Raw genomic sequence first — 21,937 nt, 5'->3', positions numbered from 1 at the left:
GTAGGCTGTTTAGAGTGTTTATCAGGCCATGTGGACACCTCCTAGTTGTAGGGTAGGCTGTTTAGAGTGTTTATCAGGCCATGTGGACACCTCCTAGTTGTCAGGTAGGCTGTTTAGAGTGTTTATCAGGCCATGTGGACACCTCCTAGTTGTCAGGTAGGCTGTTTAGAGTGTTTATCAGGCCATGTGGACACCTCCTAGTTGTCAGGGTAGGCTGTTTAGAGTGTTTATCAGGCCATGTGGACACCTCCTAGTTGTAGGGTAGGCTGTTTAGAGTGTTTATCAGGCCATGTGGACACCTCCTAGTTGTAGGGTAGGCTGTTTAGAGTGTTTATCAGGCCATGTGGACACCTCCTAGTTGTAGGGTAGGCTGTTTAGAGTGTTTATCAGGCCATGTGGACACCTCCTAGTTGTCAGGTAGGCTGTTTAGAGTGTTTATCAGGCCATGTGGACACCTCCTAGTTGTCAGGTAGGCTGTTTAGAGTGTTTATCAGGCCATGTGGACACCTCCTAGTTGTCAGGTAGGCTGTTTAGAGTGTTTATCAGGCCATGTGGACACCTCCTAGTTGTCAGGTAGGCTGTTTAGAGTGTTTATCAGGCCATGTGGACACCTCCTAGTTGTCAGGTAGGCTGTTTAGAGTGTTTATCAGGCCATGTGGACACCTCCTAGTTGTCAGGTAGGCTGTTTAGAGTGTTTATCAGGCCATGTGGACACCTCCTAGTTGTCAGGTAGGCTGTTTAGAGTGTTTATCAGGCCATGTGGACACCTCCTAGTTGTCAGGTAGGCTGTTTAGAGTGTTTATCAGGCCATGTGGACACCTCCTAGTTGTAGGGTAGGCTGTTTAGAGTGTTTATCAGGCCATGTGGACACCTCCTAGTTGTAGGGTAGGCTGTTTAGAGTGTTTATCAGGCCATGTGGACACCTCCTAGTTGTCAGGTAGGCTGTTTAGAGTGTTTATCAGGCCATGTGGACACCTAGTAGTAGGGTAGGCTGTTTAGAGTGTTTATCAGGCCATGTGGACACCTCCTAGTAGTAGGGTAGGCTGTTTAGAGTGTTTATCAGGCCATGTGGACACCTCCTAGTTGTAGGGTAGGCTGTTTAGAGTGTTTATCAGGCCATGTGGACACCTCCTAGTTGTCAGGTAGGCTGTTTAGAGTGTTTATCAGGCCATGTGGACACCTCCTAGTTGTCAGGTAGGCTGTTTAGAGTGTTTATCAGGCCATGTGGACACCTCCTAGTTGTCAGGTAGGCTGTTTAGAGTGTTTATCAGGCCATGTGGCCAGGTAGGCTGTTTAGAGTGTTTACCAGGCCATGTGGACACCTCCTAGTTGTAGGGTAGGCTGTTTAGAGTGTTTACCAGGCCATGTGGACACCTCCTAGTTGTAGGGTAGGCTGTTTAGAGTGTTTATCAGGCCATGTGGACACCTCCTAGTTGTCAGGTAGGCTGTTTAGAGTGTTTATCAGGCCATGTGGACACCTCCTAGTTGTAGGGTAGGCTGTTTAGAGTGTTTATCAGGCCATGTGTACACCTCCTAGTTGTAGAGTAGGCTGTTTAGAGTGTTTATCAGTTCATGTGGAAACCTCCTAGTTGTAGGGTAGGCTGTGTAGAGTGTTTATCAGGCCATGTGGACACCTGTTAGTTGTCAGGTAGGCTGTTTAGAGTGTTTATCAGTTCATGTGGACACCTCCTAGTTGTAGGGTAGGCTGTTTAGAGTGTTTATCAGGCCATGTGGACACCTCCTAGTTGTCAGGTAGGCTGTTTAGAGTGTTTATCAGGCCATGTGGACACCTCCTAGTTGTAGGGTAGGCTGTTTAGAGTGTTTATCAGGCCATGTGGACACCTCCTAGTTGTCAGGTAGGCTGTTTAGAGTGTTTATCAGGCCATGTGGACACCTCCTAGTTGTCAGGTAGGCTGTTTAGAGTGTTTACCAGGCCATGTGGACACCTCCTAGTTGTCAGGTAGGCTGTTTAGAGTGTTTATCAGGCCATGTGGACACCTCCTAGTTGTCAGGTAGGCTGTTTAGAGTGTTTATCAGGCCATGTGGACACCTCCTAGTTGTCAGGTAGGCTGTTTAGAGTGTTTATCAGGCCATGTGGACACCTCCTAGTTGTAGGGTAGGCTGTTTAGAGTGTTTATCAGGCCATGTGGACACCTCCTAGTTGTAGGGTAGGCTGTTTAGAGTGTTTATCAGGCCATGTGGACACCTCCTAGTTGTCAGGTAGGCTGTTTAGAGTGTTTATCAGGCCATGTGGACACCTCCTAGTTGTCAGGTAGGCTGTTTAGAGTGTTTATCAGGCCATGTGGACACCTCCTAGTTGTAGGGTAGGCTGTTTAGAGTGTTTATCAGGCCATGTGGACACCTCCTAGTTGTCAGGTAGGCTGTTTAGAGTGTTTATCAGGCCATGTGGACACCTCCTAGTTGTAGGGTAGGCTGTTTAGAGTGTTTATCAGGCCATGTGGACACCTCCTAGTTGTAGGGTAGGCTGTTTAGAGTGTTTATCAGGCCATGTGGACACCTCCTAGTTGTCAGGTAGGCTGTTTAGAGTGTTTATCAGGCCATGTGGACACCTCCTAGTTGTCAGGTAGGCTGTTTAGAGTGTTTATCAGGCCATGTGGACACCTCCTAGTTGTCAGGTAGGCTGTTTAGAGTGTTTATCAGGCCATGTGGACACCTCCTAGTTGTCAGGTAGGCTGTTTAGAGTGTTTATCAGGCCATGTGGACACCTCCTAGTTGTAGGTAGGCTGTTTAGAGTGTTTATCAGGCCATGTGGACACCTCCTAGTTGTCAGGTAGGCTGTTTAGAGTGTTTATCAGGCCATGTGGACACCTCCTAGTTGTCAGGTAGGCTGTTTAGAGTGTTTATCAGGCCATGTGGACACCTCCTAGTTGTCAGGTAGGCTGTTTAGAGTGTTTATCAGGCCATGTGGACACCTCCTAGTTGTCAGGTAGGCTGTTTAGAGTGTTTATCAGGCCATGTGGACACCTCCTAGTTGTCAGGTAGGCTGTTTAGAGTGTTTACCAGGCCATGTGGACACCTCCTAGTTGTCAGGTAGGCTGTTTAGAGTGTTTATCAGGCCATGTGGACACCTCCTAGTTGTCAGGTAGGCTGTTTAGAGTGTTTATCAGGCCATGTGGACACCTCCTAGTTGTCAGGTAGGCTGTTTAGAGTGTTTATCAGGCCATGTGGACACCTCCTAGTTGTCAGGTAGGCTGTTTAGAGTGTTTATCAGGCCATGTGGACACCTCCTAGTTGTAGGGTAGGCTGTTTAGAGTGTTTATCAGGCCATGTGGACACCTGTTTAGGTAGGCTGTTTAGAGTGTTTATCAGGCCATGTGGACACCTCCTAGTTGTAGGGTAGGCTGTTTAGAGTGTTTACCAGGCCATGTGGACACCTCCTAGTAGTAGGGTAGGCTGTTTAGAGTGTTTATCAGGCCATGTGGACACCTAGTTGTCAGGTAGGCTGTTTAGAGTGTTTATCAGGCCATGTGGACACCCTAGTTGTCAGGTAGGCTGTTTAGAGTGTTTACCAGGCCATGTGGACACCTCCTAGTTGTCAGGTAGGCTGTTTAGAGTGTTTATCAGGCCATGTGGACACCTCCTAGTTGTCAGGTAGGCTGTTTAGAGTGTTTATCAGGCCATGTGGACACCTCCTAGTTGTCAGGTAGGCTGTTTAGAGTGTTTACCAGGCCATGTGGACACCTCCTAGTTGTCAGGTAGGCTGTTTAGAGTGTTTATCAGGCCATGTGGACACCTCCTAGTTGTAGGGTAGGCTGTTTAGAGTGTTTATCAGGCCATGTGGACACCTCCTAGTTGTCAGGTAGGCTGTTTAGAGTGTTTATCAGGCCATGTGGACACCTCCTAGTTGTAGGGTAGGCTGTTTAGAGTGTTTATCAGGCCATGTGGACACCTCCTAGTTGTAGGGTAGGCTGTTTAGAGTGTTTATCAGGCCATGTGGACACCTCCTAGTTGTCAGGTAGGCTGTTTAGAGTGTTTATCAGGCCATGTGGACACCTCCTAGTTGTCAGGGTAGGCTGTTTAGAGTGTTTATCAGGCCATGTGGACACCTCCTAGTTGTCAGGGTAGGCTGTTTAGAGTGTTTATCAGGCCATGTGGACACCTCCTAGTTGTCAGGTAGGCTGTTTAGAGTGTTTATCAGGCCATGTGGACACCTCCTAGTTGTCAGGTAGGCTGTTTAGAGTGTTTATCAGGCCATGTGGACACCTCCTAGTTGTCAGGTAGGCTGTTTAGAGTGTTTATCAGGCCATGTGGACACCTCCTAGTTGTCAGGTAGGCTGTTTAGAGTGTTTATCAGGCCATGTGGACACCTCCTAGTTGTAGGGTAGGCTGTTTAGAGTGTTTATCAGGCCATGTGGACACCTCCTAGTTGTCAGGGTAGGCTGTTTAGAGTGTTTATCAGGCCATGTGGACACCTCCTAGTTGTCAGGTAGGTGTTTAGAGTGTTTATCAGGCCATGTGGACACCTCCTAGTTGTCAGGTAGGCTGTTTAGAGTGTTTATCAGGCCATGTGGACACCTCCTAGTTGTCAGGTAGGCTGTTTAGAGTGTTTATCAGGCCATGTGGACACCTCCTAGTTGTCAGGTAGGCTGTTTAGAGTGTTTATCAGGCCAGGCCTAGTTGTCAGGTAGGCTGTTTAGAGTGTTTATCAGGCCATGTGGACACCTCCTAGTTGTCAGGTAGGCTGTTTAGAGTGTTTATCAGGCCATGTGGACACCTCCTAGTTGTAGGGTAGGCTGTTTAGAGTGTTTATCAGGCCATGTGGACACCTCCTAGTTGTCAGGGTAGGCTGTTTAGAGTGTTTATCAGGCCATGTGGACACCTCCTAGTTGTAGGGTAGGCTGTTTAGAGTGTTTATCAGGCCATGTGGACACCTCCTAGTTGTCAGGTAGGCTGTTTAGAGTGTTTATCAGGCCATGTGGACACCTCCTAGTTGTCAGGTAGGCTGTTTAGAGTGTTTATCAGGCCATGTGGACACCTCCTAGTTGTAGGGTAGGCTGTTTAGAGTGTTTATCAGGCCATGTGGACACCTCCTAGTTGTAGGTAGGCTGTTTAGAGTGTTTATCAGGCCATGTGGACACCTCCTAGTTGTCAGGGTAGGCTGTTTAGAGTGTTTATCAGGCCATGTGGACACCTCCTAGTTGTCAGGTAGGCTGTTTAGAGTGTTTATCAGGCCATGTGGACACCTCCTAGTTGTCAGGTAGGCTGTTTAGAGTGTTTATCAGGCCATGTGGACACCTCCTAGTTGTCAGGTAGGCTGTTTAGAGTGTTTATCAGGCCATGTGGACACCTCCTAGTTGTCAGGTAGGCTGTTTAGAGTGTTTATCAGGCCATGTGGACACCTCCTAGTTGTAGGGTAGGCTGTTTAGAGTGTTTATCAGGCCATGTGGACACCTCCTAGTTGTAGGTAGGCTGTTTAGAGTGTTTATCAGGCCATGTGGACACCTCCTAGTTGTCAGGTAGGCTGTTTAGAGTGTTTATCAGGCCATGTGGACACCTCCTAGTTGTCAGGTAGGCTGTTTAGAGTGTTTATCAGGCCATGTGGACACCTCCTGTTGTTTTAGGCTGTTTAGAGTGTTTATCAGGCCATGTGGACACCTCCTAGTTGTAGGGTAGGCTGTTTAGAGTTCAGGCCATGTGGACACCTCCTAGTTGTTTAGGCTGTTTAGAGTGTTTATCAGGCCATGTGGACACCTCCTAGTTGTAGGGTAGGCTGTTTAGAGTGTTTATCAGGCCATGTGGACACCTCCTAGTTGTCAGGTAGGCTGTTTAGAGTGTTTTCAGGCCATGTGGACACCTCCTAGTTGTCAGGTAGGCTGTTTAGAGTGTTTATCAGGCCATGTGGACACCTCCTAGTTGTCAGGTAGGCTGTTTAGAGTGTTTATCAGGCCATGTGGACACCTCCTAGTTGTCAGGTAGGCTGTTTAGAGTGTTTATCAGGCCATGTGGACACCTCCTAGTTGTCAGGTAGGCTGTTTAGAGTGTTTATCAGGCCATGTGGACACCTCCTAGTTGTAGGGTAGGCTGTTTAGAGTGTTTATCAGGCCATGTGGACACCTCCTAGTTGTAGGGTAGGCTGTTTAGAGTGTTTATCAGGCCATGTGGACACCTCCTAGTTGTCAGGTAGGCTGTTTAGAGTGTTTATCAGGCCATGTGGACACCTCCTAGTTGTCAGGTAGGCTGTTTAGAGTGTTTATCAGGCCATGTGGACACCTCCTAGTTGTCAGGTAGGCTGTTTAGAGTGTTTATCAGGCCATGTGGACACCTCCTAGTTGTCAGGTAGGCTGTTTAGAGTGTTTATCAGGCCATGTGGACACCTCCTAGTTGTCAGGTAGGCTGTTTAGAGTGTTTATCAGGCCATGTGGACACCTCCTAGTTGTCAGGTAGGCTGTTTAGAGTGTTTATCAGGCCATGTGGACACCTCCTAGTTGTAGGGTAGGCTGTTTAGAGTGTTTATCAGGCCATGTGGACACCTCCTAGTTGTAGGGTAGGCTGTTTAGAGTGTTTATCAGGCCATGTGGCCATGTAGGGTAGGCAGGTAGGCTGTTTAGAGTGTTTATCAGGCCATGTGGACACCTCCTAGTTGTAGGGTAGGCTGTTTAGAGTGTTTATCAGGCCATGTGGACACCTCCTAGTTGTCAGGTAGGCTGTTTAGAGTGTTTATCAGGCCATGTGGACACCTCCTAGTTGTAGGGTAGGCTGTTTAGAGTGTTTATCAGGCCATGTGGACACCTCCTAGTTGTAGGGTAGGCTGTTTAGAGTGTTTATCAGGCCATGTGGACACCTCCTAGTTGTAGGGTAGGCTGTTTAGAGTGTTTATCAGGCCATGTGGACACCTCCTAGTTGTAGGGTAGGCTGTTTAGAGTGTTTATCAGGCCATGTGGACACCTCCTAGTTGTCTGTTTAGAGTGTTTATCAGGCCATGTGGACACCTCCTAGTTGTCAGGTAGGCTGTTTAGAGTGTTTATCAGGCCATGTGGACACCTCCTAGTTGTCAGGTAGGCTGTTTAGAGTGTTTATCAGGCCATGTGGACACCTCCTAGTTGTCAGGTAGGCTGTTTAGAGTGTTTATCAGGCCATGTGGACACCTCCTAGTTGTCAGGTAGGCTGTTTAGAGTGTTTATCAGGCCATGTGGACACCTCCTAGTTGTCAGGGTAGGCTGTTTAGAGTGTTTATCAGGCCATGTGGACACCTCCTAGTTGTCAGGTAGGCTGTTTAGAGTGTTTATCAGGCCATGTGGACACCTCCTAGTTGTAGGTAGGCTGTTTAGTAGGCTGTTTAGTGTTTCAGGCCATGTGGACACCTCCTAGTTGTCAGGTAGGCTGTTTAGAGTGTTTATCAGGCCATGTGGACACCTCCTAGTTGTCAGGTAGGCTGTTTAGAGTGTTTATCAGGCCATGTGGACACCTCCTAGTTGTCAGGTAGGCTGTTTAGAGTGTTTATCAGGCCATGTGGACACCTCCTAGTTGTCAGGTAGGCTGTTTAGAGTGTTTATCAGGCCATGTGGACACCTCCTAGTTGTCAGGTAGGCTGTTTAGAGTGTTTATCAGGCCATGTGGACACCTCCTAGTTGTAGGGTAGGCTGTTTAGAGTGTTTATCAGGCCATGTGGACACCTCCTAGTTGTAGGGTAGGCTGTTTAGATCAGGCCAGGCCATGTGGACACCTCCTAGTTGTCAGGTAGGCTGTTTAGAGTGTTTATCAGGCCATGTGGACACCTCCTAGTTGTCAGGTAGGCTGTTTAGAGTGTTTACCAGGCCATGTGGACACCTCCTAGTTGTCAGGTAGGCTGTTTAGAGTGTTTATCAGGCCATGTGGACACCTCCTAGTTGTAGGGTAGGCTGTTTAGAGTGTTTATCAGGCCATGTGGAAACCTCCTAGTTGTAGGGTAGGCTGTTTAGAGTGTTTACCAGGCCATGTGGACACCTCCTAGTAGTAGGGTAGGCTGTTTAGAGTGTTTACCAGGCCATGTGGACACCTCCTAGTAGTAGGGTAGGCTGTTTAGAGTGTTTATCAGGCCATGTGGACACCTAGTTGTCAGGTAGGCTGTTTAGAGTGTTTATCAGGCCATGTGGACACCTAGTTGTCAGGTAGGCTGTTTAGAGTGTTTATCAGGCCATGTGGACACCTAGTTGTCAGGTAGGCTGTTTAGAGTGTTTATCAGGCCATGTGGACACCTCCTAGTTGTCAGGTAGGCTGTTTAGAGTGTTTATCAGGCCATGTGGACACCTCCTAGTTGTAGGGTAGGCTGTTTAGAGTGTTTATCAGGCCATGTGGACACCTCCTAGTTGTAGGGTAGGCTGTTTAGAGTGTTTATCAGGCCATGTGGACACCTCCTAGTTGTCAGGTAGGCTGTTTAGAGTGTTTATCAGGCCATGTGGACACCTCCTAGTTGTCAGGTAGGCTGTTTAGAGTGTTTATCAGGCCATGTGGACACCTCCTAGTTGTAGGGTAGGCTGTTTAGAGTGTTTATCAGGCCATGTGGACACCTCCTAGTTGTCAGGTAGGCTGTTTAGAGTGTTTATCAGGCCATGTGGACACCTCCTAGTTGTCAGGTAGGCTGTTTAGAGTGTTTATCAGGCCATGTGGACACCTCCTAGTTGTCAGGTAGGCTGTTTAGAGTGTTTATCAGGCCATGTGGACACCTCCTAGTTGTAGGGTAGGCTGTTTAGAGTGTTTATCAGGCCATGTGGACACCTCCTAGTTGTAGGGTAGGCTGTTTAGAGTGTTTATCAGGCCATGTGGACACCTCCTAGTTGTCAGGTAGGCTGTTTAGAGTGTTTATCAGGCCATGTGGACACCTCCTAGTTGTCAGGTAGGCTGTTTAGAGTGTTTATCAGGCCATGTGGACACCTCCTAGTTGTCAGGTAGGCTGTTTAGAGTGTTTATCAGGCCATGTGGACACCTCCTAGTTGTCAGGTAGGCTGTTTAGAGTGTTTATCAGGCCATGTGGACACCTCCTAGTTGTAGGGTAGGCTGTTTAGAGTGTTTATCAGGCCATGTGGACACCTCCTAGTTGTAGGGTAGGCTGTTTAGAGTGTTTATCAGGCCATGTGGACACCTCCTAGTTGTAGGGTAGGCTGTTTAGAGTGTTTATCAGGCCATGTGGACACCTCCTAGGCTGTTTAGAGTGTTGTCAGTTGGTAGGCTGTTTAGAGTGTTTATCAGGCCATGTGGACACCTAGTTGTCCTAGAGTGTGTCAGGCCATGTGGACACCTAGTTGTCAGGTAGGCTGTTTAGAGTGTTTATCAGGCCATGTGGACACCTCCTAGTTGTCAGGGTAGGCTGTTTAGAGTGTTTATCAGGCCATGTGGACACCTCCTAGTTGTAGGGTAGGCTGTTTAGAGTGTTTATCAGGCCATGTGGACACCTCCTAGTTGTCAGGTAGGTAGGCTGTTTAGAGTGTTTATCAGGCCATGTGGACACCTAGTTGTCAGGTAGGCTGTTTAGAGTGTTTACCAGGCCATGTGGACACCTCCTAGTTGTCAGGTAGGCTGTTTAGAGTGTTTATCAGGCCATGTGGACACCTCCTAGTTGTAGGGTAGGCTGTTTAGAGTGTTTATCAGGCCATGTGGACACCTCCTAGTTGTCAGGTAGGCTGTTTAGAGTGTTTATCAGGCCATGTGGACACCTCAGGTAGGCTGTTTAGAGTGTTTAGTTGTAGTTGTCAGGTAGGCTGTTTAGAGTGTTTATCAGGCCATGTGGACACCTCCTAGTTGTCAGGTAGGCTGTTTAGAGTGTTTATCAGGCCATGTGGACACCTCCTAGTTGTAGGGTAGGCTGTTTAGAGTGTTTATCAGGCCATTGGACACCTCAGTTGTAGGGTAGGCTGTTTAGAGTGTTTATCAGGCCATGTGGACACCTCCTAGTTGTAGGGTAGGCTGTTTTGTGGACACCTCCTAGTTGTCAGGTAGGCTGTTTAGAGTGTTTACCAGGCCATGTGGACACCTCCTAGTTGTCAGGTAGGCTGTTTAGAGTGTTTATCAGGCCATGTGGACACCTCCTAGTTGTCAGGTAGGCTGTTTAGAGTGTTTATCAGGCCATGTGGACACCTCCTAGTTGTCAGGTAGGCTGTTTAGAGTGTTTATCAGGCCATGTGGACACCTCCTAGTTGTCAGGTAGGCTGTTTAGAGTGTTTATCAGGCCATGTGGACACCTCCTAGTTGTCAGGGTAGGCTGTTTAGAGTGTTTATCAGGCCATGTGGACACCTCCTAGTTGTCAGGTAGGCTGTTTAGAGTGTTTATCAGGCCATGTGGACACCTCCTAGTTGTCAGGTAGGCTGTTTAGAGTGTTTATATGTTGGCTGTTGTAGGTAGGCTGTTTAGAGTGTTTACCAGGCCATGTGTGGACACCTCCTAGTTGTAGGTAGGCTGTTTAGAGTGTTTATCAGGCCATGTGGACACCTCCTAGTTGTAGGGTAGGCTGTTTAGAGTGTTTATCAGGCTGTTTAGTTGAGGTAGGCTGTTTAGAGTGTTTATCAGGCCATGTGGACACCTCCTAGTTGTAGGGTAGGCTGTTTAGAGTGTTTATCAGGCCATGTGGACACCTCCTAGTTGTCAGGTAGGCTGTTTAGAGTGTTTATCAGGCCATGTGGACACCTCCTAGTTGTCAGGTAGGCTGTTTAGAGTGTTTATCAGGCCATGTGGACACCTCCTAGTTGTAGGGTAGGCTGTTTAGAGTGTTTATCAGGCCATGTGGACACCTCCTAGTTGTAGGGTAGGCTGTTTAGAGTGTTTATCAGGCCATGTGGACACCTCCTAGTTGTCAGGTAGGCTGTTTAGAGTGTTTAGAGTGTTTATCAGGCCATGTGGACACCCTAGTTGTAGGGTAGGCTGTTTAGAGTGTTTATCAGGCCATGTGGACACCTCCTAGTTGTCAGGTAGGCTGTTTAGAGTGTTTATCAGGCCATGTGGAAACCTCCTAGTTGTAGGGTAGGCTGTTTAGAGTGTTTATCAGGCCAGGCCATGTGGACACCTGACACCTCCTAGTGTAGGTAGGCAGGTCAGGCTGTTTAGAGTGTTTATCAGGCCATGTGGACACCTCCTAGTTGTAGGGTAGGCTGTTTAGAGTGTTTATCAGGCCATGTGGACACCTCCTAGTTGTAGGGTAGGCTGTTTAGAGTGTTTACCAGGCCATGTGGACACCTCCTAGTTGTCAGGTAGGCTGTTTAGAGTGTTTATCAGGCCATGTGGACACCTCCTAGTTGTCATGTGGGTAGGCTGTTTAGAGTGTTTATCAGGCCATGTGGACACCTCCTAGTTGTCAGGTAGGCTGTTTAGAGTGTTTATCAGGCCATGTGGACACCTCCTAGTTGTCAGGTAGGCTGTTTAGAGTGTTTACCAGGCCATGTGGACACCTCCTAGTTGTCAGGTAGGCTGTTTAGAGTGTTTATCAGGCCATGTGGACACCTCTAGTTGTAGTAGGCTGTTTAGAGTGTTTATCAGGCCATGTGGACACCTCCTAGTTGTAGGGTAGGCTGTTTAGAGTGTTTATCAGGCCATGTGGACACCTCCTAGTTGTAGGGTAGGCTGTTTAGAGTGTTTATCAGGCCATGTGGACACCTCCTAGTTGTAGGGTAGGCTGTTTAGAGTGTTTATCAGGCCATGTGGACACCTCCTCAGGCCAGTTGTAGGGTAGGCTGTTTAGTGTGTTTATCAGGCCATGTGGACACCTCCTAGTTGTCAGGTAGGCTGTTTAGAGTGTTTATCAGGCCATGTGGACACCTCCTAGTTGTCAGGTAGGCTGTTTAGAGTGTTTATCAGGCCATGTGGACACCTCCTAGTTGTCAGGTAGGCTGTTTAGAGTGTTTATCAGGCCATGTGGACACCTCCTAGTTGTAGGGTAGGCTGTTTAGAGTGTTTATCAGGCCATGTGGAAACCTCCTAGTTGTAGGGTAGGCTGTGTAGAGTGTTTATCAGGCCATGTGGACACCTCTTAGTTGTCAGGTAGGCTGTTTAGAGTGTTTATCAGGCCATGTGGACACCTCCTAGTTGTCAGGTAGGCTGTTTAGAGTGTTTATCAGGCCATGTGGACACCTCCTAGTTGTCAGGTAGGCTGTTTAGAGTGTTTATCAGGCCATGTGGACACCTCCTAGTTGTCAGGTAGGCTGTTTAGAGTGTTTATCAGGCCATGTGGACACCTCCTAGTTGTCAGGGTAGGCTGTTTAGAGTGTTTATCAGGCCATGTGGACACCTCCTAGTTGTAGGTAGGCTGTTTAGAGTGTTTATCAGGCCATGTGGACACCTCCTAGTTGTAGGGTAGGCTGTTTAGAGTGTTTATCAGGCCAGGCCAGGCTGTTTAGAGTGTTTACAGGCCATGTGGACACCTAGTTGTCAGGTAGGCTGTTTAGAGTGTTTTCAGGCCAGTGTTTATAGGCTGTTTAGTGCAGGCCATGTGGACACCTCCTAGTTGTAGGGTAGGCTGTTTAGAGTGTTTATCAGGCCATGTGGACACCTCCTAGTTGTAGGGTAGGCTGTTTAGAGTGTTTATCAGGCCATGTGGACACCTCCTAGTTGTAGGGTAGGCTGTTTAGAGTGTTTATCAGGCCATGTGGACACCTCCTAGTTGTCAGGTAGGCTGTTTAGAGTGTTTATCAGGCCATGTGGACACCTCCTAGTAGTAGGGTAGGCTGTTTAGAGTGTTTATCAGGCCATGTGGACACCTCCTAGTTGTAGGGTAGGCTGTTTAGAGTGTTTATCAGGCCATGTGGACACCTCCTAGTTGTCAGGTAGGCTGTTTAGAGTGTTTATCAGGCCATGTGGACACCTCCTAGTTGTAGGGTAGGCTGTTTAGAGTGTTTATCAGGCCATGTGGACACCTCCTAGTTGTCAGGTAGGCTGTTTAGAGTGTTTATCAGGCCATGTGGACACCTCCTAGTTGTAGGGTAGGCTGTTTAGGCTGAGTGTTTATCAGGCCATGTGGACACCTCCTAGTTGTAGGGTAGGCTGTTTAGAGTGTTTATCAGGCCATGTGGACACCTCCTAGTTGTCAGGTAGGCTGTTTAGAGTGTTTATCAGGCCATGTGGACACCTCCTAGTTGTCAGGTAGGCTGTTTAGAGTGTTTACCAGGCCATGTGGACACCTCCTAGTTGTCAGGTAGGCTGTTTAGAGTGTTTATCAGGCCATGTGGACACCTCCTAGTTGTCAGGTAGGCTGTTTAGAGTGTTTATCAGGCCATGTGGACACCTCCTAGTTGTAGGGTAGGCTGTTTAGAGTGTTTATCAGGCCATGTGGACACCTCCTAGTTGTAGGGTAGGCTGTTTAGAGTGTTTATCAGGCCATGTGGACACCTCCTAGTTGTAGGGTAGGCTGTTTAGAGTGTTTATCAGGCCATGTGGACACCTCCTAGTTGTCAGGTAGGCTGTTTAGAGTGTTTATCAGGCCATGTGGACACCTCCTAGTTGTCAGGTAGGCTGTTTAGAGTGTTTATCAGGCCATGTGGACACCTCCTAGTTGTCAGGTAGGCTGTTTAGAGTGTTTATCAGGCCATGTGGACACCTCCTAGTTGTCAGGTAGGCTGTTTAGAGTGTTTATCAGGCCATGTGGACACCTCCTAGTTGTCAGGTAGGCTGTTTAGAGTGTTTATCAGGCCATGTGGACACCTCCTAGTAGGCTGTTTAGAGTGTTTATCAGGTAGGCTGTTTAGAGTGTTTATCAGGCCATGTGGACACCTCCTAGTTGTAGGGTAGGCTGTTTAGAGTGTTTATCAGGCCATGTGGACACCTCCTAGTTGTCAGGTAGGCTGTTTAGAGTGTTTGTGGACACCTCAGGCCATGTTTGGACAGGCCTGGACACCTCCTAGTTGTAGGTAGGCTGTTTAGAGTGTTTTCAGGCCATGTGGAGTGTTTATCAGGCCATGTGGACACCTCCTAGTTGTCAGGTAGGCTGTTTAGAGTGTTTATCAGGCCATGTGGACACCTCCTAGTTGTCAGGTAGGCTGTTTAGAGTGTTTATCAGGCCATGTGGACACCTCCTAGTTGTCAGGTAGGCTGTTTAGAGTGTTTATCAGGCCATGTGGACACCTCCTAGTTGTCAGGTAGGCTGTTTAGAGTGTTTATCAGGCCATGTGGACACCTCCTAGTTGTCAGGTAGGCTGTTTAGAGTGTTTACCAGGCCATGTGGACACCTCCTAGTTGTCAGGTAGGCTGTTTAGAGTGTTTATCAGGCCATGTGGACACCTCCTAGTTGTCAGGTAGGCTGTTTAGAGTGTTTACCAGGCCATGTGGACACCTCCTAGTTGTCAGGTAGGCTGTTTAGAGTGTTTATCAGGCCATGTGGACACCTCCTAGTTGTCAGGTAGGCTGTTTAGAGTGTTTATCAGGCCATGTGGACACCTCCTAGTTGTCAGGTAGGCTGTTTAGAGTGTTTATCAGGCCATGTGGACACCTCCTAGTTGTAGGTAGGCTGTTTAGAGTATTTATCTGGCAAAAGTACATTATTTCCCCCTTGTTAATAGTGTAGGTTGGTATCTGTCAGGGAGGAAGGCTATGTTAACTACTCTGGAAAGTCTTCTGAGGAGGACCATGCTTTCACGTTCTCCCTCACCCACCGAAGTGCCTCTTGCCATGGGGTCTGTCTCCCTCGGGCTCCTCTCTTTCATTTCTCTCCCTCTCTCCCTACCTGTACGCTGACTGAAACTCTACATTTACATTTATTCTTGTCAGGTCTTCTAATGTAGACTGGCGCGTTCCCGTGTGTTGGCGGTGCACACCGGCAGGTGGAGTGTTGGAAGCAGACCTTTAGAACCACGGAGCATATCAACACACTGCAAGGCCTGGCCAACTAACACATAAAGAGACAGGACATCCTGAAGCCAGCTCAGATAAACCATTTTAAATTCACTTTAATGTTGGGTTATAAATAGGGTAGTTATGGCAGTAATAACAACAGGTTGGTGAAAAGGTTGTAAGAGCTCTACTCTCTGTCTGTCCCTCTCTGTCCCTCTCTGTGTCTGTCTGTCTCTCTCTGTCCCTCTCTGTGTCTGTCTGTCTCTCTCTGTTGCTATCTCTGTATCGGTCTCTATCTGTCTCTGTCTGTATCGGTCTCTATCTGTCTCTCTCTGTTGCTATCTCTGTATCGGTCTCTATCTGTCTCTGTCTGTATCGGTCTCTATCTGTCTCTGTCTGTCTTTGAATCCACAGTAAATATACAGTCAGGTCAAAATGTAATGATACCCTTGATAAAGATGAGCAAAATGTTTTTAATTAAAATTAAAATAAATAATACAAATACTGAGCTATATAGTATGCTCAAAACAATTGGAAAAATTATTTATACTGATACAATTGCTCAGAGAAATAGATTTTGTTTAACAAAACAATACTTTTTTTTCTTAAAAAGATAGGGGTAAAAATGATTGGTAGCCCTGTTTTCAATATCTTTCAATTACCTCATCTTGTGAGGATAACAGCACTGAGCCTTTTTCTAAAATGTTTTATCCTCTTAAGGATCGGACCCTTTAAAAAAAATGAAATACCCAAATCTAACTGCCTGTAGCTCAGGACCTGAAGCAAGGATATGCATATTCCTGATACCATTTGAAAGGAAACACTTTGAAGTTTGTGGAAATTTGAAATTAATGTAGGAGAATATAACACATTAGATCTGGTAAACAATAATGCAAAGAAGAAACATGCGTTTTTTAAATGTATTTTGTACCTTCATCTTTGAAATGCAAGAGAAAGGCCATAATGTACTATTCCAGCCCAATTTAGATTTTGGCCACTAGATACCTTTTTCTCAAATGTTTTATAAGATTGGAGAGCACATTGGCAGAGATCATAGTCCGTTCATACAGAATCTATTCAGATCCTGGATATCCTTCATCTTATGGATCACCCTCTTCATTTCAAAACACAGGTTTTCAAGTCCGGAGACTGAAGTGGCCATTGCAAAATGATGATTTTGTTGTCAATTAACAATTTCTTTGTGAATGTTTTGTGCTTGGGGTTATTGTCCTGCTGGAAGATCGACGTGTGACCAAGTTTCAGCCTCCTGGCAAAAGGCATCTAGATTTTGGCAAAAAAAAAATGGTACTGGTACTTGTTAAAGTTCATGATGCCGTTGACCTTATCAAGGGCCCCAGGATCAGTGGAAACATTTAACATCAAAGATCCACCACCAAATTGTACAGTAGGAATGAGGCATATACAGTTTCTTCTTTTTTGTTGTTACACCAAACCCACCACTGGCGTGCATGGATTGAAGACGTGGATGTTGATTAAGGCAGCCCCCTCGCACCTCTCTGATTCAGAGGGTTAAATGAGGAAGACACATTTCAGTTGAATGCATAATGCATACAGTTGTACAACTGACTAGGTCTCCCACCTTACCCTTTCCTTCAAGAGCTCTATTTTCATGTCATACAACAAATGTTGGCATTGTTACTTAGAACCGACGCTAGGGATGATCATGGACAATACCACATGGAACATTAATGAGCCTGATCTTATTCCACTAATTGGTATTTTGACCAATCAGATCAGCTCTCATGCCAATAATTGTGGGGGGTGGTCAGAACTGGGCTGCCTGTGTAAACGCAGCCATATAATCCTCAAACTCTGCTGTGCCTCATATATAAAACAGATATAATCCGATATAAACTGATAGGAAACGATAGGCTCACATTGACCTGGGTACGGTTTCCCAATAGCAATAATGGAACTTAAGGCCTACAAATGTTTTAACGATGCATCTTTCCTAGAGCTGTGGCGGTCATGACATTTTGTCAGCCGGTTATTGTCATGCAAAAGTCTGCCGGGCCTCACAGTTAATTAACCGTTAATTAACATAAACACGTTTAGCTCCAGGCCTCCACACATACAAGCCACTGATGGTGACCTTTGGTGAACTTTGGAACATCTAAATTTAAAAGAATAAAAAAATTCGAAATAAATCAAAGTAATATAGCCTACACCATCACAATCAATCCATTATTTCATTTAGGCAAAAGAAACATTATGAAGAAAATGTATTCCAGAAAAACGGTATGAGTCGGCCTACTGCATGTTACCTGGCTATGAGCCATTCTATAGGCCGTAAGGGCTTGTTCATTTCGCAGACAAGATGTGCTTTATTTTTATATCGTATGATGTTTAAGTAATAGGAATATAATTGAACTTAACTGGAGAAAATACAAAAATAATATTTTTCCTATTCCGGAGCGAGTACATATGAAGTGGCTAAGGGGAGGGCAACGAAACATAATGACGATGTTCTGCGTGTGGTCTGTTTAGATCACGAGCGTTTTCGTTAAGTGCGACGTTATTAACGGTGGGTTTTGGAGATGTAACAATGCTCCTACGAAGGTTCTAGCAGTGAACTTATAGTCTTAAGATGGTTTTGGGAAACCAGTACTTTGGCCCCAGTCGTTTAAAAGGTATCCGACCCTGTATGGGGATCTAGGTAATGAGTTGGACAGTAGAGGGCAGTAGAGGGCTTGTCCTGATGGTTTAGGGTCAGTGCTGGTTTAGGGTTTAGGGTATAGGGGTCAGTGCTGGTGTAGGGTTTAGGGTATAGGGGTCAGTGCTGGTGTAGGGTTTAGGGTATAGGCGTCAGTGCTGGTGTAGGGTTTAGGGTATAGGGGTCAGTGCTGGTTTAGGGTTTAGGGTATAGAGTCAGTGCTGGTCTAGGGTTTAGGGTTTAGGGTCAGTGCTGGTGTAGGGTTTAGGGTTTAGGGTCAGTGCTGGTTTAAGGTTTAGGGTATAGGGGTCAGTGCTGGTGTAGGGTTTAGGGTTTAGGGTCAGTGCTGGTTTAGGGTTTAGGGTATAGAGTCAGTGCTGGTCTAGGGTTTAGGGTTTAGGGTCAGTGCTGGTGTAGGGTTTAGGGTTTAGGGTCAGTGCTGGTTTAAGGTTTAGGGTATAGGGGTCAGTGCTGGTGTAGGGTTTAGGGTTTAGGGTCAGTGCTGGTGTAGGGTTTGGGGTTTAGGGTCAGTGCTGGTCTAGGGTTTAGGGTTTAGGGTCAGTGCTGGTGTAGGGTTTAGGGTCAGTGCTGGTGTAGGGTTTATGATTTAGGGTCAGTGCTGGTGTAGGGTTTAGGGTTTAGAGTCAGTGCTGGTCTAGGGTTTGGGGTTTAGGGTCAGTGCTGGTGTAGGGTTTAGGGTTTAGGGTCAGTGCTGGTGTAGGGTTTAGGGTTTAGAGTCAGTGCTGGTCTAGGGTTTGGGGTTTAGGGTCAGTGCTGGTGTAGGGTTTAGGGTTTAGGGTCAGTGCTGGTGTAGGGTTTATGGTTTAGAGTCAGTGCTGGTCTAGGGTTTGGGGTTTAGGGTCAGTGCTGGTCTAGGGTTTAGGGTTTAGGGTCAGTGCTGGTGTAGGGTTTAGGGTTTATGATTTAGGGTCAGTGCTGGTGTAGGGTTTAGGGTTTAGAGTCAGTGCTGGTCTAGGGTTTAGGGTTTAGAGTCAGTGCTGGTCTAGGGTTTAGGGTGTAGGGTTTAGGGTCAGTGCCGGTCTAGGGTGTAGGATTTAGGGTCAGTGCTGGTGTAGGGTTAAGGGTCAGTGCTGGTCTAGGGTTTAGGGTTTAGGGTCAGTGCTGGTCTAGGGTTTAGGGTTTAGGGTCAGTGCTGGTCTAGGGTTTAGGGTCAATGCCGGTCTAGGGTGTAGGGTTTAGGGTCAGTGCTGGTCTAGGATTTAGGGTTTAGGGTCAGTGCCGGTCTAGGGTTTAGGATTTAGGGTCAGTGCTGGTCTAGGGTTTAGGGTTTAGGGTCAGTGCAGCTCCTCCTGATGTGTCTTCATGGCGATGTGTCTTCATGGCGATGTGTCTTCATGGCGATGTGTCTTCATGGCGATGTGTCTTCATGGCGATGTGTCTTCATGGTGATGTGTCTTCATGGCGATGTGTCTTCATGGTGATGTGTCTTCATGGCGATGTGTCTTCATGGCGATGTGTCTTCATGGTGATGTGTCTTCATGGTGATGTGTCTTCATGGTGATGTGTCTTCATGGCGATGTGTCTTCATGGTGATGTCTTTTTGGCGATGTGTCTTCATGGTGATGTGTCTTCATGGTGATGTGTCTTCATGGCGATGTGTCTTCATGGCGATGTGTCTTCATGTGAGCATTACGACTCTTCACTTTAGAGAACACCCTGAAGGAGAGGAGGAGAGATGAGAACGCAGTACAGACAGACAGACAGACAGACAGACAGACAGACAGACAGACAGACAGGAGACTACAGAATATACAGTAGAGAAGTTGCCGGATGGATAGATAGACAGAAGGTATCTCTCTTACTTGGCACACGCCCTACAGGGGTATGGAGGGGTAGGCTGTGTGTGGAGCTTGGCGCTGGGGGCAGAGTTGCTCGGTCTGGGACTGGAGCTGAATAGAGAGGGGGACATCCTCAGACAGACCGGCCCATAAAAGTGAGCCTTGCTGGGCCTCTCTACCTCTCCCAGGGCTGGGCTACAGCAAGCAGAACCAACCTGGAGCCGAGGACAGGAGGAGCCACTGTGGATCGGTTGGCAGGCATTCTGTGTCGAAATGGTGTGGAGCCCCATCTTACCATTCATGGTGGGCTGAGATGGATAGACCTACAGAGAGAACAGGTTACAATAGTACTGACAGCTAGTCTGGTAGGTTCTCTCCATACCTTGTCTGGCTTCTCACTCTCTCTTTCAATTCAACTCAAATGAGCTTTACTGGCATGGGAAAAGTGTTTACATTGCCTAAGGAAGTGAAATAAACAATAAACAAAAGTGAGAAGACACAAAACAACATAGTTTTTTATTAGAAATGAACAGTAAATATTGCACTCTCTCTGTCTCTATTTCTCTCCACAGAGACACTCACCTGCCCATCATTGTTGTCCCCGATGACGAGGGAGACGATGTGATTGGCTGTGGGCCCAGAGCAGGGGAGAACGACTGACCCCTCTCAGTGAAGCCACAAAGTTCAAGGCCGACCACGGTACTGTAGGCATTGTTTGTAGAAAACAAGACCCCCCCCCCCATTATAGTGAGGGGAAAATGACAATCTCCGTGGTCTATCTACAGGGGCGCAACTTTGGTTTTAGAAGTGGGGGGGGGACTTGGCGGGGGGTCTGAGGGTACTCTCATTTGGGGGGGCATCTAAAGCAAATTTTCTGTATTTCTACACAATCTAAAATGACCCATGACCCTTCTAGCAGTCATCAAGCTAGGTAAGTGATTGATAAGACTGAACTAGATCAATGATCATTCACTCATCAATATTGTGTTACACCTTTAACCAATAGCCTAACAAATGAACAACTCTTACAAATGAATTACAAAGACTTTGCTTTTTTTGAGTGTCTTTAAGACATCCTCTATGTGGAATTTCAGCCCGAGCCGCCTGCACACCTGACCCCCACCAGTCTAGTCAATAACTCTCTCCCCAACAACTTCCCATCTTTTTTTTATTTTTATGTCTTAAGGGAAATGTTTGAAAAACAATAGTTTGAACAAAAACAGATATACACCTCCTACACATGAACACACAGAAGCAGTACATCCTCCATGTAATTCATATCATAGGCCTAATAGTACCTAGTGGCTAGGGGTCCACGGCCCTGCAGCGCCCCAACCCACCCCACTCAGCTTTAGGATCTTAGGGAAACATTCCTTATTGGTTTCTTAGGTGTCTTAGGGAAAGGCCAGAGTGACAACCAGCAGTACAACAGACCCCCAGGGCCAGGACTGAGCAACCCAGCAGTACAACAGACCCCCAGGGCCAGGACTGAGCAACCCAGCAGTCCAACAGACCCCCAGGGCCAGGACTGAGCAACCCAGCAGTACAACAGACCCCCAGGGCCAGGACTGAGCAACCCAGCAGTACAACAGACCCCCAGGGCCAGGACTGAGCAACCCAGCAGTACAACAGACGCCCAGGGCCAGGACTGAGCAACCCAGCAGGTAGAGATTGCCTAAATAGGTATCTCCTCTAGCGTCTCCCAAGTCTTTTCTCACATTTTTGTTTTACATGTTGGGAAAAGCCTCTATCATCCGTTGATACAGTTTTAGAGGTTTGTCAGACGGCCTTAGCAAAAGTTTACAACGTTGAAGCTTCTTGCTTGGCCAGTGTTTACTGCACAGGGAGAATAAAGGGTTGTATCTATGGAAGGTCCCTGGTTGCCTGACCCTGATGAGACCCCTGTCACCATCTGATCCTGCTCAGATGAGGCATGACAAAGAAACACCTTGGTGTACATTTATACATTATATTCTCCAAGAATAGAATCAATGGTTCCATAATTGAAATGACCATTATTCCCAGATCCCAGACTGTAGTTTACCCATCAACTCAAAATGGAACTAGGTATCCATTCCCTGGTTGTTATAATATACTGCAAAATGCACCTGAGCTACGTAGACTGGTTTTCCCTGGCTGTCTGTCCCTCATCTGATCCTGCTAAGAGACATGATGAGCACAGTGTTGTGTACTGACTGTGCACCATGACAGTGAAGCCTGTAGAGCTGTTTATGCCGTGTCAGTGTGAAAACTAGGGAATTCGCTCGGGAAACTGACAGATCAATAACATTACATTGATATACTGACTAATAAAAACTAACATTAAGCTGAAGAAATGTCCAAATATATTGGTCTTCAATCGTTTGGCCACTGTTTTTCTTCGTTTGATTCAAGTCTAGTGTTATTGAGGTAAAAAATAATAGCTAAAGTTAGTGAGCTAGCTAGCTAACATTAGCCAACGTTTGGATAGCTCTAGATAATGGTACTATGGTATATCATCAAATGTACTTCTGTTGAAATGGGACAAAACAAAGGCTACAAAATATTTCCATACACACAACAGCCTTAAGGTACTGCTACCTGACAGATAGCTAGAGCTGAACTTGCTGTGGTAGCTACTAGCTAGCTATCTAGCTGCTAATAGTTCATTCACTTCAGTGGAAAGGGGATGAAACATTAGCTAACATAACATGTCAGTTACACTTCTAGCTTAGCACT

General features: G+C 46.8%; 1 protein-coding gene across 4 annotated transcripts in view; it reads right to left on the bottom strand.

Moving 5' to 3' along the window:
* Window positions 1-14,844: 14,844 nt before the first annotated feature.
* Window positions 14,845-21,937, bottom strand: part of LOC115113797 (putative uncharacterized protein DDB_G0291608) — a 23,189-nt gene continuing 16,096 nt past the window's right edge. For 3 of the 4 annotated variants that reach the window (XM_065025888.1, XM_065025889.1, XM_065025890.1), the window contains exons 11-12: window positions 19,244-19,542; window positions 14,845-19,097 (exon numbers count right to left, since the gene is read on the bottom strand). In XM_065025888.1, the coding sequence (XP_064881960.1) occupies window positions 19,028-19,097; window positions 19,244-19,542 (369 nt within the window). In that variant the 3' untranslated portion in view covers window positions 14,845-19,027. The remainder of the gene's footprint in view (window positions 19,098-19,243; window positions 19,543-21,937) is intronic. The other variant, XM_065025891.1, reaches the window with a different exon arrangement.

This window comes from Oncorhynchus nerka, linkage group LG12, assembly GCF_034236695.1.
Source record: "Oncorhynchus nerka isolate Pitt River linkage group LG12, Oner_Uvic_2.0, whole genome shotgun sequence".
In the NCBI taxonomy this organism is placed as follows: Eukaryota; Metazoa; Chordata; class Actinopteri; order Salmoniformes; family Salmonidae; genus Oncorhynchus; species Oncorhynchus nerka.
This window is presented reverse-complemented; position numbering and strand designations above follow the sequence as displayed.